The 13916-nt window shown below is 40.6% G+C and overlaps 1 protein-coding gene across 5 annotated transcripts in view; it reads right to left on the bottom strand.

Moving 5' to 3' along the window:
- Nucleotides 1–13916, bottom strand: part of rapgef1b (Rap guanine nucleotide exchange factor (GEF) 1b) — a 74434-nt gene that overhangs the window by 12145 nt on the left and 48373 nt on the right. For 3 of the 5 annotated variants that reach the window (XM_074690096.1, XM_074690095.1, XM_074690094.1), the window contains 3 exons: nucleotides 13343–13529; nucleotides 10041–10562; nucleotides 8156–8358 (listed from right to left, as the gene is read on the bottom strand). In XM_074690096.1, the coding sequence (XP_074546197.1) occupies nucleotides 8156–8358; nucleotides 10041–10562; nucleotides 13343–13529 (912 nt within the window). Of the gene's footprint in view, nucleotides 1–102; nucleotides 256–3431; nucleotides 3594–8155; nucleotides 8359–10040; nucleotides 10563–13342; nucleotides 13530–13916 lie in introns of all 5 variants that reach the window. The other 2 variants (XM_074690093.1, XM_074690092.1) reach the window with 1 other exon arrangement.

Here is a 13916-nt window from a genome sequence, read left to right on the forward strand (position 1 = left end):
TTATCGTCTCTGCAACAAAACGGGACGGCGAACCGCTGCAATCTGACACAAATCTGCTCCACCAGCATCCTGTGTCCACACATCCTATCTGTGTGAGCTCACCGCCGAGGTGTGGAGGGAGTCAGTGAGAGAAGACTCAGAAGGAAGACAGACAGCCACAGAGCCCATTGAGCCCGCCAGGGAACCGTTGGGCCCGCCCCCACCGCCGCCGCCATCCAGAATGGTGGCATTGGTCAAGGCAACCTGGTCCAAGCTCTGCGATTGGTAGAAAGAAGAAAAGCAGGAAGAGAAAGAGGAAATAAATGAAATAAAAGACAGGAGAGGTGAGGACAGAAAGAAGCTGAACAGGAGGAAAAAAAGTGTTCGCCAGGGTCTCCAACGCCGCCGTTAAGCGTGGACGATGAGGGTGAGGTGTGTGAGCACGAAACACACAAATGCACAAACACACACGCACGATGAAGGATTGCAAAACTGGAAGTAGCAGCAGAAGGAATGTCTCCACGGAGATAACATGGACGACATGAATGTTCAACAAGGAAACACAAAGATAAGCAAGCATCAGCTCCACTCTGTGTGTGTGTGTGTGTGTGTGTGTGTGTGTAGGGACGTAACCTGTCCGAACATGTAGCATACAGCATACCAGCACACACGCAGATCACTGATAAACACACACTCAGCGCACACACACATGCACGTGTTCATGCACAGACACGCAGGATCATCTGGAGAGCGAGGCTTCTGGTTTTCCTCTTTCTTTGAGAAGAATGTGAAGAAAGCGCGGGTACGTCTGGGAGTCCTGTCTTTAATAAAACAGGAGCAGCACAAAGACGGAGCTCTCTCCTCCAGAATTAAAACCAACGACTGAACATTTCCTTTTTTTCTCCTCATTCAATATGCAAAGCGGCTCTGCTCTGAAAAAACACAACGCCATGCCGAATGAGTCGAGGAATGCAAACATTCCCCAGAATCCAAAAAATGGGAGACGAGGAAGAGTGTGAGGAGTGTGTGTGTGCGTGAGGGAGGAGATGGATGAAGAAGATGAGGAGGAGAGGAGACGGAGAGGAGCAGAAACGGGTGGAATGTGTTTTCCATCAGGTCCATCTGGAGCTGCATTCCAGCCCAGATATCCTGAGGGAGACCCGCAGCACGTCTTGAGGGTGGCGTGCACACCATGAGGTCATCACGGGTCAGCTCCTCCCGAAACACTGAGCAAACCCCCGTTAAACGCAGCTGGAGCGATCAGGAAGCAGCGTTCATTAACCACAGGTTCATTCATTAACAGGAAGCTGTTCAAGTGGAGGAAACGCGTCTCTGAAACTTCCAACCACACAGTCCTCCTGATGTCTCCTGAGGTTTCGATAAATTTCTTTGTAAATTCAAAGCAAACTTCAACTTCAACTACTTTAAATCAACACAAAAAAGCTCTAAGCTCATCTCTCCATCCTTTCACATTAAAACATAAATTATGTTTCATATCATGGAGAGAATGATACGCTGCCTTTAGTAATGAATAAATCTGTTATATCAGTCTTTGGTCCACTGATTCTAATTTCCTTGAAAAGCAGCAGGGTGACAAATAATTCATATGTCACCGTCCTGACTCATATTTCTGGTATCAAATTATTTTTATGTTATTGATTTGCCATAATTTGTTTTTCAATCAATCAACTGTCCCAGAATTACTGTATCATGATTAGTTCACACAGTGATTTATGTTAAGCCTTGTGTTCAGGTCCTCTTTTTATGAAAAGTTTCATTTTCATTGTTTATTAGAGGTTAAAAACTAGGCTTTACAACACGTTTAATAAAGATTGACACCTACTGTACTGATTAGTATCCCTACAAGATGTTTTTTTAAATTTACAAAATTGAACAAATTATGTGTTAGTTTTTTTTTTATTTAAATAAATTTGCAGGTAGTTAGAAATAATTTAAAATGTCAAAATACAGAAATTGAGTGTACAAAAATTTTAAATCTTTAAAATATCAAAAATAAAAAAAACATCTTTAAAAAAAATTTAAAAAGTAAAAATAATAGTACTGCAAAAATTTAGTTTTTGAAATTTCAAAAATTTACAAAATAAAAACGATAGAATTTGACAAATTTGCAAGAGTTTACAAAATGGAATCTGAAAAGTTAAAAAATTTACAAAAATTAACAAAGATTAAAAAAATAATAAATTTCAAAAATGTATAAGGTTTACAAAATAAAATTTGAAAGAGTTAAAAAATCACAAAAATTTGAAAATTAAAAAGATATATAAAAATTCAAAACATTTGCAAAAATTCAAGAATTTCTGATATTAATAGAAAAATGGAAAGATATTTGAACTGTAAAGAATTCAAAAGTTTTTAAACAATTTTGACATAACAAAAATACATAAAAAAGAAATTTAACAAAAAAAAATCTGAAATTTTCTAATAATACTACAATTTTATAACATATGTAATAAAATGAATAAAAATAGTATTTGACAAATTTGCAAGAGTTTACCAAGTGGAATTTAAAAGATTTCAAAAATGTCTGAAATTTACAAAAAAAAAGGCAAAGAAATTGTTAATGTAAAAAATGTTTTTAAACATTTTTTTTATTTCAAATAATTAAAGTAATAATAATAATAATAATAATAATAATAATAATAATAATGACAATAATAACAATAATAAAATAAATTTAATTAGAAAAATATACAAACTTCTCTAATAATACTTGAATTTTAAAACATATTGATGATATCACTCAACTTATCAATTTTTACTGTTAGCTACATGGAGCTGCTGCATAGGAATCAAAGAGCTAACCCTTGGTCTAGTGTTTGGTGTAGACCCTGATATTACTCAGACAACTTTTTGTCATGTAACAACTTCTCATCCTATAAGCAAATACGTTTACTAACTTTCTGTAATATTTTCCTTTTTTTCTTTCTTAAAAACCTCGTCCCACTCACTCTGTAACTGGAGGCCAAACAAACGGAGGCAAAGGGTCAAATAATCACCTGTCCTCATGTGGAGGAATGTTTCAGAGTCAGAAAATAAACACGGTGAGCCAGAGGCTGCACAGAACAACAACAGATAAGTGCACACACTCAGCACCACACAGAGCACACATTAATAACATCATATCTGATGCCTCAGCTAAAAACAACACACAACAAAGCCACAAACACACACACACACACAGGGACGGATGTGACAGAGTCAAGGACCACACAGCAACCAGACCAGGGGCCATGGAGGGTCTGAAGCCTCATCAGAGACCTCAGAGGGGCAGGGGGGGCGGTGAAACAGACTGCATCACATATGGTGCACACACGGGTCAGGCTGACCCCACCAGGACCACACAGCAACCACACACTGACCGCAGCGAGGGATGGAGGTGGAGCGATGGCGTTGTTAAAGCACGAGACAGAAAAGGGCGTCAGGAAACTCACCGTGGGCGTGGTCAAAGACGCCTGGCCAATCAGGTAGGAGTTAGAAACGGACATGCTGAGGCCCAGCCCAGAGCCCGCCTCCTCCATGGCCGCTACAGACGGCTGGAGGTGGCAGGAGAGGGAGGAGGAGGAGGAGGAAGAGGGTGAGGAAGAGTGGGAGGCCTGAGACGGAAACGGGAGGAGGAGGAGATCGAAGAGTGAGCGTCGTGGAGGGAGTTAAAGGAGACAAGGAGGGAGAAATAAGGGTGTCGAGGGAGGAGGAGGAAGAGAAAAGGGGACAGTTGATTACACGAGTAAGCAAGAGTGAATTAGAGCAGATTTAATCAAAGTTCAGCAGAAAGCAGTGGAGTCAAAGTGTTCGAACGCCGAGGAGGATTCTGGGAGCTTAAATTAGAAGCATACAGACTCTTATGTTTCACTTTAAGCACTTCCTGAAAGCCCTAATTAGCAGCAGGTCACATGACGTGTAAAGGTTACACACATTTATGTCTGAGGAAGCCCAATAACCTTTCCTTTAAAGCCCGAGCTTTAAGAGCTTTACAGAAACCAGGCCAACTCCCGCGCACGGAAACACTGCCAATATTATCCACTCTGCACCGTTTCCTTATCCACACAGCCGCTGAAATGACTTTTTTTTTTTTTTTAGCAAAGCCGTGTAAAGTCGCCAAAGCGGGTAAGCCTGGAACATGGGCTTATGCAGGAGGCAAACAGGCTTATTCCAGTGGGCCACCAGCTCATCAAGTCCAAAAACATGAGGCCAGATTAGGGCTGTGTGGCGGGAGCGGAGATGAGCGCGGTCGGAGTGTTCGCACAGACAAAAGCGTGATAAAAAAAGAAGGAGAAGAAGAAGAAAAATCTGTCCGTGCGGGGATCAGGATACACAGTTGTGGTGGCAGAGAGAGGACAGGGAACAAAGGGGGAGGAGGAAGAGGCTGCGAGGTGGCCACTGTGATGCTGTACACGAGCTGGAGCCGCTCTCTGGAGAACTGAGGCGTCTGTTTACTGTCCACAACTGAGCTGCACAGCTCTGGACCAACGCTGCATCAGTTTGTTTCCTACAGGCTGAAAAACGGGCCATAACACGTCTCTTTTAGAGCTGAAACGATTCCTCGAATTATTCGAGGTACTCGATTACAAAAAATACTCGAGTCATTTTCTCCGCCTCGAGGAATCGTTTAATTTTAATAAAGATCAAAGAGTGGTATTTCAAATAGAGCTGAGGCCACATTAAGAGAGTTTTCAGGCCCCTCAAGCTACCTCTTAAACAAAATAGCAACTAGCAACAAATCTAGCTTCTTTTCTGGAGTTTGGAGACTAATGGGTCATTCTACGAAACCGGTGCCATTTGGGTCCGCAACATCTGATGAGATGTACAAGGCACAAAAAATGTGTTTACAAATTTTAGAGCTACCAAAGCAAGTGCTCTTACTGACATGCTGTGTCAGAAAATTCTGTTTCTTAAAGAGAAAAAAATTCATTTGAAAAATAACTGCTCTTTAACTAAACAAAAATGTATTTTATCCGATTACTCGATTAATCGATGGGATTTTCAGTAGAATACTCGAATACTAAAATATGCGATAGCTGCAGCTCTATTCTCTTTGTAACAATCCTGCAAAACATGAACCATCTAATGAGCGTTAGCATGTTGTTTCCTTCTTGTAGCGTGATAGTGTTTATCCCTCAGAATAAATTATTGCATGCAATTAATGTGCAAAATAACAATATTGAGTATGTCCAAAATTTTGCAAAATCGGAACAAAACAGGCCTTGGAAGCTCATGCACCAAATCTGATCTTGTCTATCAGGACAGCACGCTGAAGACGGCTAACTTCTTTCCCCATCTGCAAGTTAAGCAACGCACCAGATGTGAAGATTATAAAAATCTTCAGGAGTCGTCTGTTGGTCGCGGTACCAGCAAAACAAAGACCCTAAGCCACCTCTGGCTGATTGTGTTTGCTCAGACGCTGAAGCAGCGCAACACAGTTTACCCAACGAAGAAGAAAAACACGACACAGTAAACAAAGAGCAACGATGGAAGACATGCAGCATTTAGTCCTCTCTGTGATTGTCATGTAGCTCTTTGATACAAAGTGCAATCAAGCTTTGTTTCAGAGAAGCCGACAAGAGAAATGCAGCCGCTGTCGGGGTAAGTAACGATTCTTTCGACCAATCACCGGTCTGCAGTGTTGTAGCTCCACCTTCTGAGAGCGGATCAGTTCAGTCTGGCACCCATACGAAAGGATCCCAAAAAGTGGGACGGCTCGTCTCAGTTATTTGGGGATCTGTCCCGGGATAAGTCAGTGGAAATGCCACAAAATGCGCGCCGTACCGAGACAAACCGAACAGGTCTGCTTGGTGGAAACACAACATAAAAGTGCGCCTATTGCCTTCATCCTGGTTAGTTAGAGCCCGACCGATTAATCAGGCCTATTATGCCTGTCACCGATTAATCAACATCGGCCAAAATGAAGCCGATTATAAAAATTTTTGCTCTGCGGAGATTCTGTCACTCCTGTGTGTCTGTGTTGGGCTGCACACTACCCGAGTGCCTGCCCCCTCCGTCCACCATTATGTAATGTAAGACTATAGAATGACATTTTAACGTCGTGTTAGTTGCTTATTGTGTGTTTACATTTTTTTTTTTAATACTTACTGTGTTTAAAGTTTGACTAATTTATTTACAGTGTTTACAATTTGACTTCTTTATTGTGTTTACAGTTTGATTTTTTTTTCTACTTACTGTGTTTAAAGTTTGACTTCTTTATTTATTATTGTGTTTACAGCTTTTTCTTATTTATCATTGGTTAACACTACAGTTCTTATGTTGACAGTTTTATAACTTAAGTTCCTTGTTTTAATTTAATAGTGTTCTGTCTCTGTCTTGAATCATATGGGTATTATAATAATTTGTGTTCACATACAGTATTTATCGTGTGTATATCAATGAATTTATTATATATATCAGCTGATATATCAGATATCGGCCGATATATATTTGATAACAGCTTTTTTTTGCCCCCAGTATTGGCATTGGCCCAAAAAATCCCATATCAGTCGGGCTCTAATCCTAATTGAACACACCAAGGATGAGTCCAGTGTTTTCAACATGGCATCCACCAACGATTAGTGTCCAAAACTCTGCATTATAAACAAATGGGTGATGTCATAGTCTGAGTTACACGAGCTAGCTAGTTTTTTAAGACTTAAGCGTTTTCCCGGGATGTAAAATATCATCAACTCTAGCTATCGATAGGGGTGAGAATTGGCAAGAATGTCATGATACTTGAGTCATTATAAGATATTGTCACGACATTGTGATTTATTGCAATATTCTACAGAGTTAAGTAAAATGAAAAAGCATCAAAAATATCAGTTGGTTTCACTGATGATTGTCACCAAAGTCATTAATGTTTCTCATAAAAAAAATCCAATATTGTGTAAAAAAATTCTTATTAATGATTTTATTTGTTTACTACACTGTAAAAAATGAAGTTTAAAATAATTTTAAACCCGCACAAAAAAGAAAAAAAAATTGATGTCTCCAAAATACTGACTTGCTCAGTACAATAAAAATGAAATTATCAAGTTTAAAAAATTATTTTTATTATATTAATTATTTATTGATTAATTATGATTAATCAATTCTAAATTAATTAATTAATAATTAATTCTTGATAAATTATAAAAAATTAATATTTTCAATATACTTTGAGATAATTTCTATTATTTAGCCTATGGGCAAATTACAGCAGAGCAGCTCTTTGGCACCATCTTCCACAGTGGAGATACCAAAGTCATATTTTACTTCCAACTTGATTAAAACTATTACAAAAAAACCTCCTCAATATAAAGAGTTGAAATATCAATTTTGACTCAGAGGTCAAAGTATCGCAATGTATTGATATTTGGTCAAATGGTCATGGCATCCTAAACACAACGCAAAACCTGTCCTCCGCAAAAAGGCGACTGTTTTAATTAGACTTTAATGTGATCATAACACGGCTCTTTACCTTGGATTTCCTGTAAATGTAACTTTCCTTTGTGACTACTTCACGACTCTTTACCGTGGCATTAACGATGCATTTACTGAACTTTAAGAAAATAAAAAGATGCTTTCATTTGAAAAAACATTTCCCTCTAACTCAGCCCATCCTTTTGCGCCTCCTTCCCACTCCTCCCTGACTCTCCTTCTCTCGCTCTCAGACAGTTGTCTCAATTAACCCGGACGCCGACCTGGATTGAGATAAGTGGACTGGATCTGATGCAGCGCTGATAAACGCCGGTCTTATCTCTGGCTAACAAGCAAACACCTCCATGCTCACACAAATGTCTGCTTTGCTTACAAAAGACGGCGAGGAGGCGAGACAGAGCGGGGAGGAGAGGAGAGGAGAGGCTGAATAGGTGAAGGAGATAACAAGATAGGAGGAGGCCTGAGAGCAAATTGATGAGGATTACCACGGGAATGTACTTCAGCTGCAGAGAGCAATCTGCATTCTTTCACACTCCTCTCTGAGAGCGGTTTCAGAGAGGTGACGTACAAACAATGCTTCATAAACTTTTTGTGTCATGCTCTTAACTCCAAGAAGATAAATCCCACAACTCCAGGAATTTAAATTACAGCTTTGCTTGCATACTCCAAATTAGCAAACCAGAGTGTTTCTTCTCAGATTCCAGCTCTTCAAAAACAAAAACATTTCAGCGCATTTCGAGGGATATCTTACCAGCTGTCGCTGTTTGGGCGGTAACGCGGGCGGGAGCAGAGGCTCGTGGACCGAGTCGGTGCTGCTGAAGGAGTCGTTGAAGCGGTAAACCTCCTGGAAGCGCTTGTTGCGCTGCTCGTAGATGCTCTCGCTCTGCGGCAACTGGTAAAAGACGGACGGCTGAGGCTCCGAGTAGTCCTCGACGAACTGCATGTACTGGAGGACTGAAGGGAAAAGATGGAGATTATTAAAGAGTGCAGACTTTTCTTTGATCCAAAAAACCCAGTCTACTTCTTGACCTGCCTGAAAAACCCCACAGCCTCTACGTAAAGATGGACGATGCGTATCTACCTTCTCAGAATGTAAGTGGTGGCCTAGAAGTGACCACCTCTAAGATCTTACGCCTAAGCAGCCACAGCAGCTGTATGTACAACACTCTTCCCTGTCTGCAATACTCCTCCCAAACACAAGAGGGCAGTGTCACCTATAATGTCTGCTTGTTTTTTCATGACAACTCTGAGCGTTGAAAAAAAGAAAAAAAAAAGCAAAGAGGGAAAAAGGGAAAAAAGCAAAATGGAAGAAAAATGGGAAAAAAGAAAAACAAAAAAAAGAAGAAAAAAGAGAAAAAAAGAAAAGAGAAAGAAAAAGGAAAAAAAAGAAAAAAGGAAGAAAAAAGGGAATAAGGAAAACGAAAAAAAAGAGAAAAAAAAGAAAAAAAAGAAAAAAGGAAGAAAAAAGGGAAAAAGGAAAACGAAAAAAAAGAGAAAAAAAGAAAAAAAGGAAAAAAGAAAAAAAGGAAAAAAGAAAAAGGAGAAAAAAAGAAAAAAGAAAGAAAAAGGGAAAAAAGAAAAAAGGAAGAAAAAAGGGAAAAAAGAAAAACGAAAAAAAAGAGAGAAAAAAGAAAAAGGAGAAAAAAAGAAGAAAAAAGAGAAAAGAGAAAAGAGAAAAAAGAAAGAAGAAGGGGAAAAAGAAAAAGATAAAGGAAAGAAAAAAGGGAAAAAGGAAAAAGATAAAAGAAAGAAAAAAAGGGAAAAAAGGGAAAAAAAAGAAAAAGGAAAATAGAACAAAGAAAAAAAAGAAAAACGAAAAATAAAGAGAAAAAAGAAAAACAAAGAAAAAAGAAGAAAAAAGGGAAAAAAGAAAAAAAAAAAAGAAAAAAAAAGTCCACAGCCTACCTGAGTATTGTTGCTGACCATGTCCATCCCTTTATGAGCACAGTGTACCCATCTTCTGATGGCTACTTCCAGCAGGATAACGCTCCATGTCATAAAGCTGGAACCATCTCAGACCGGTTTTTACTTTGGCTTTACTTTAGGGGACTTTGCATATCATCCATCTTTGTATAAAGTCAACAACTTCAGATTTTATATCCACTGTCGCCTTTTTTATTGGCCTCTTTCTGCCCTCTACACCCTCATCCACACATAAAGAAAGCTTTGAGATAAAATCTGCCTCGAGCCAAAACTGAGATCCGCCTAATGACCTCATCATGACATCACCAGTTAATTTCTAAGAAAGAAAAAGAGAAGTGAGATTACCCAATCGTCTCACAGGCAGAGTATTCATCAGGAAACTATGACAGGAAGGTTGTGAAATTTCTCCACAGTGATCTTTGAATTCAAAGCGATCCTGAGCGCTGACTGTTCAGTGACATAATACAGTAGCTGCAGAGGACGTGATGTCGCAGGTGTGTCAGGAAATGACCACACGTTGCCCTCTGTGCCCCTGGAACCAGGGCCATTGTAGCACATCCTGGTATTCACTTCCTGCCTCTAATCACGGGGGATATTTCTCTGACACGAGGTGGGAATGCCTCGCTGTAGCTTCCTAAATCCACCTCATCCCTGCGTTAGACTCTTTGATCTTTTCTGACCCTGCTCTGTGGTTTACTTGACTTTTTACTTACTGTGTCTGCTTTTCTTCTCAGGCAGCGGTGGCGGGCTCGCAGAGGCGTCTATGGTCTCGCTGGCTATGTACTGGGCGACGAACACGCCCCCGTTCGTCTGCGGCATAGGCGAGATGGGCGTGAGGAGCGGGAACGGCGGCGTAGGGTGCATCTCCTCTTCCGACAGGTTGTCGTAGTGGGAGGGGAAGCGCTCGTACAGCACGCGGGAGCCGCCGTCCTGGAAGGATGACGATTGGGTGCTGCGCCGCTTCTTCTGCGGCAGGGCGGGGGGAGCGCTGATGCGGGACAGTAAGGGATTGGTCTGGTTGGGCTGTGGGGTCCAGTATTCTGGGGGCTGCTGCGGTGGGGGGGCGCTGAAGCGGGGGTGTGAGGGATGCTGTCCGGGGACCGGGGAGGAGGATTCGCTGTGGGACTCTGGGAGGGGGCTCAGGCATCCTCCTACGGGTATCGGCGGCAGATTTTCTCCTACTGACAAGTCCTGGTGGAGGAAATCATAATCCGGGTCGTACGTCTCTGTGTTGTCTGAAAAAACAAAACAAATTAGGATTAAAAATCAGAGAAAAATTACATTTTAATCATCTTAAAACCAAAAACAAGGAGATGAATCTTTTCTTCGACCATCCGTAACATCCCACCAGGAGTAAACATCATCTCGCTCTGATTTCATTTTGGTTTCAGGACATGGAAACTTCTGGGTGTTGGATCAGCTCAGCGTGCTTTCAGCCGGCAGCTCTCTGTGTGGTCAGTGAGTGAAAACCAACAACGCTCACGGAGACCACTTCAGGACCACAAATGTGTTTTTTGTAGTTTAATAAGATCGCCGACTTCATCGTGTTGCTTCCCTAAAGCAAATCGCAGTTATTTCAGACTCCTTGGAAGGTAAAAGTAATGAAAAATTACAGAATTTGTTTTTTAAACTTAGTTTCAAGCTTTGACACCTTTATGGAGGGAATAGGACAGTGGATGGAGAAAGAAACTCAGAATCAGAAATACTTTATTCATCCCTGAGGGGAAATTGCTTTTTTGTTTCTACCACTGCTTCAGAGTAACAAATTACAAAATGGAAGAGATTATAAAATTAAACATATGGTGTGGTTTTGGAGGAGATAATTTTGGCAGAAAGGGTAAAAATGTGGTGAAATCTTATTTTCAAAGGCAAATTGTCCGCTTCCTGTTTCAGATAGGCAGAAACACCTCCTACCTTTTTTGTGCTACCCAATAAGATGGACATTTTGGCGTTGGTTTCATCTCTCTACGACATTCCTGGCCCCTGTAAGCGCCATTTATGGGGTTTTTGAGTGCCTTTCTGGGATGTTGGGGTAAAGTTTGAGGTTTGAGTTTGAGTTAAATATAAGTATGATCATTTGCTGAGAATATGTTACTCAATACTAACATAAGTTATAATTACTGCACATATACTTTAGATATGTATATTGCACAGCAGGTTATCGTTGCACCTTATGCTTAAAACAGTGAGTCCAGAGTGAAACTAAGAGATGCTCTGAGTCAGAAGGTGTAAGCGTGTCAATAAATGTGTAATTACACCACAGCATGTTTTCATCTCGTTTGTAAGATGATATGACAAAGAAGTCAGCGATGCCTAATCAGGGTAAAATGAATTTGGATTAGATTTTTTATAAATTTAGATCAAGTGGCATCAACATGTCTGAAAAGGCTGTAGAATCTCGGGATGGGTACCAAATAAGGCACTTTTATAGGTACCGACTGAATTCAGTCTCTCAGTTTTCTGGTAAATGTTAAATTGAGAAACTTTGAGATTTTATCATAAACAAATTAATATTTATTACCACATACACACACCTAGAAGTACCGAAATTTAGTGGCGCTGAGTACTGATACCAATTGCTGGATATCTTGTTATCGTCTCAGATGTGAAGCTAACCATCTTGAGTAGAAACACTAGAAATCAGAAACACCAAGCGTGGAAAGCTGATCTTTTACAGCATAAGTAAATGTGTGGTCTCTCTTCCATAACTCCCTAAAGGTAGAGTCTGCAGGATTGTCCCTGAAATATAGAACATCAACTTTACCATGTTAAGGTAACTTAACACATCTTTGTGACTGTGAGGGAGTGGAGGACTAGGTCATTTTCCACGCTGGACATGAACACAGCATTGCAAGGTTATATATTGAAGAATAAATATGTTCAATCAAATAAAAAGAAAATTATTATAAAAAAACTGATATTTGTTACCACACAAACATAAAAAGCACCGAAAATTGGTACCGTTGAGTACTGGTATCGATTGTTAGGTATCAGTACCGTTTCAAATGTGAAAGGTACTTATCCCTCGAGGAGAGCAAATGTCGTTGCATCAGCCAAACGTGTGGTCTGAAAAGCTAATTTTTCATAACTCTTTAAAAGTAGAGTCTGCAGAATTTTCCAAAGATATAAAATGTCAGCTTTAACAGGAATAATCCTGCTCCATTGTCTCCCACAGCCTTCATACATGCGTGTCAGTGTCTGTGTCTGCCTCAAACCCCTCCTCTGCCTGGATGTTGATGTTTTGTTGTTTTGGGATGTTTCTGGGAGGAGAGTAAGCGTGGTTACATCAGCCAATCGCAAGTGACTTTGCATGCTGATGATAGCCGGGGAAAGTAGCTAATCAGAGTGGCTACGATAGTGGACGTAGCACAGAGGAAGAAAATCACAACCAAAGTGAAAGGAAACGCAAAACAGATAAAGCTTTTTCCTAAACGAGGGAGAAGCTTAGCTCGACTTTCATTCACTTTAAGGAACGTGGAGAGCAGCACGGGATGAAGAGCGACGTGAGTTAGCTTTCTGCTAAACAGGTATGTGTCAAATACCTGTGATTAGTTTGTGCTTACATGCTGTGGCTGTGGGTGTGTGCTGCTGCTGGCACTGAGCCAAGAAGGAGGAGCCCAGTTTGAATGTTGTGTTTACCAACAAGTAACAGAAATTCCTGCAGACCTTACCTTTAGTTTTTGGAGCTATTTAACGTTAATTAAAAGTTATTGACCAATACTTCAGTTTCTGCCTCCGGGGTGAAGACACAGAGTCTCAAGTTAAAAGAAAAATGTCCAAAGAAGTTTGTTCATCCTGTTTGTCAGGACATATCTAAAGCATAAGGACATTTTAAAGTCAGCGTCCTGCCTCAGACTGAACAAAGCACTTAATATAATTGCCAAACACTCAGTAGGCATCAGTAATAAGCTGGTGCCTTTATCTAACAAAGCTCTTCAGTGTCTGTTTTTTTCTTAAAGAGTGTTTTCTGACTTTTCTCCTGAAGCCAACCCTCCGTCTGCCCTCAAACTCTTACCGAGCGTCTCGCAGCTGGTGTTACGAGAGCACTGCCCGCTGTCCTGCTCCATGGACGACAGCTGCTCGTCCGACTTGCTCAGTTTTCCCATACTGCTGCACGGCGACAGGCGTGGAGAGTCGCCGCCATAAGACTGGCTGCCGCCGGAGAAACGCCTTTGGAGGAACTCCTGCTCGTAGTCCTGCTGCTGCAAAGACAAAGAAGAAGAAATAGAAGAATTAAAGCTGCGGGCCCTCGCCCGGTGCTTGCCAATGGGAGCATGTCCTAGCCGACAACAAGACAGCTTTAAAGGTTTTAATGAAGCAGCCAAAATGGTCAAATTTGACAGTCTTCTGTGGTCACGCCCATTGACGCAGCAAAAATCTTGTCACTGTCAATGCATGTATTATACAAAAGGCAAGTTTGGAGTTGCTCAGATAAAAAACCTAGGAATTGTTGCATGTAATAAATAGGCTAGAAATCATCAAAATCTGATTTTTGCGTCCAAAATGCGAACTTCCTGTTCAGAATTAACTATGGTTGTAACAGACTTTTTTGTAGGTCTAAGCATGATTCTTATGCCCCAAAAATTTCA

This window comes from Halichoeres trimaculatus, unplaced genomic scaffold (genome assembly GCF_033239565.1).
Source record: "Halichoeres trimaculatus isolate MK-OKI-2021-1 unplaced genomic scaffold, fHalTri1.1 fHalTri1_scaffold_16, whole genome shotgun sequence".
Classification (NCBI taxonomy): Eukaryota; Metazoa; Chordata; class Actinopteri; order Labriformes; family Labridae; genus Halichoeres; species Halichoeres trimaculatus.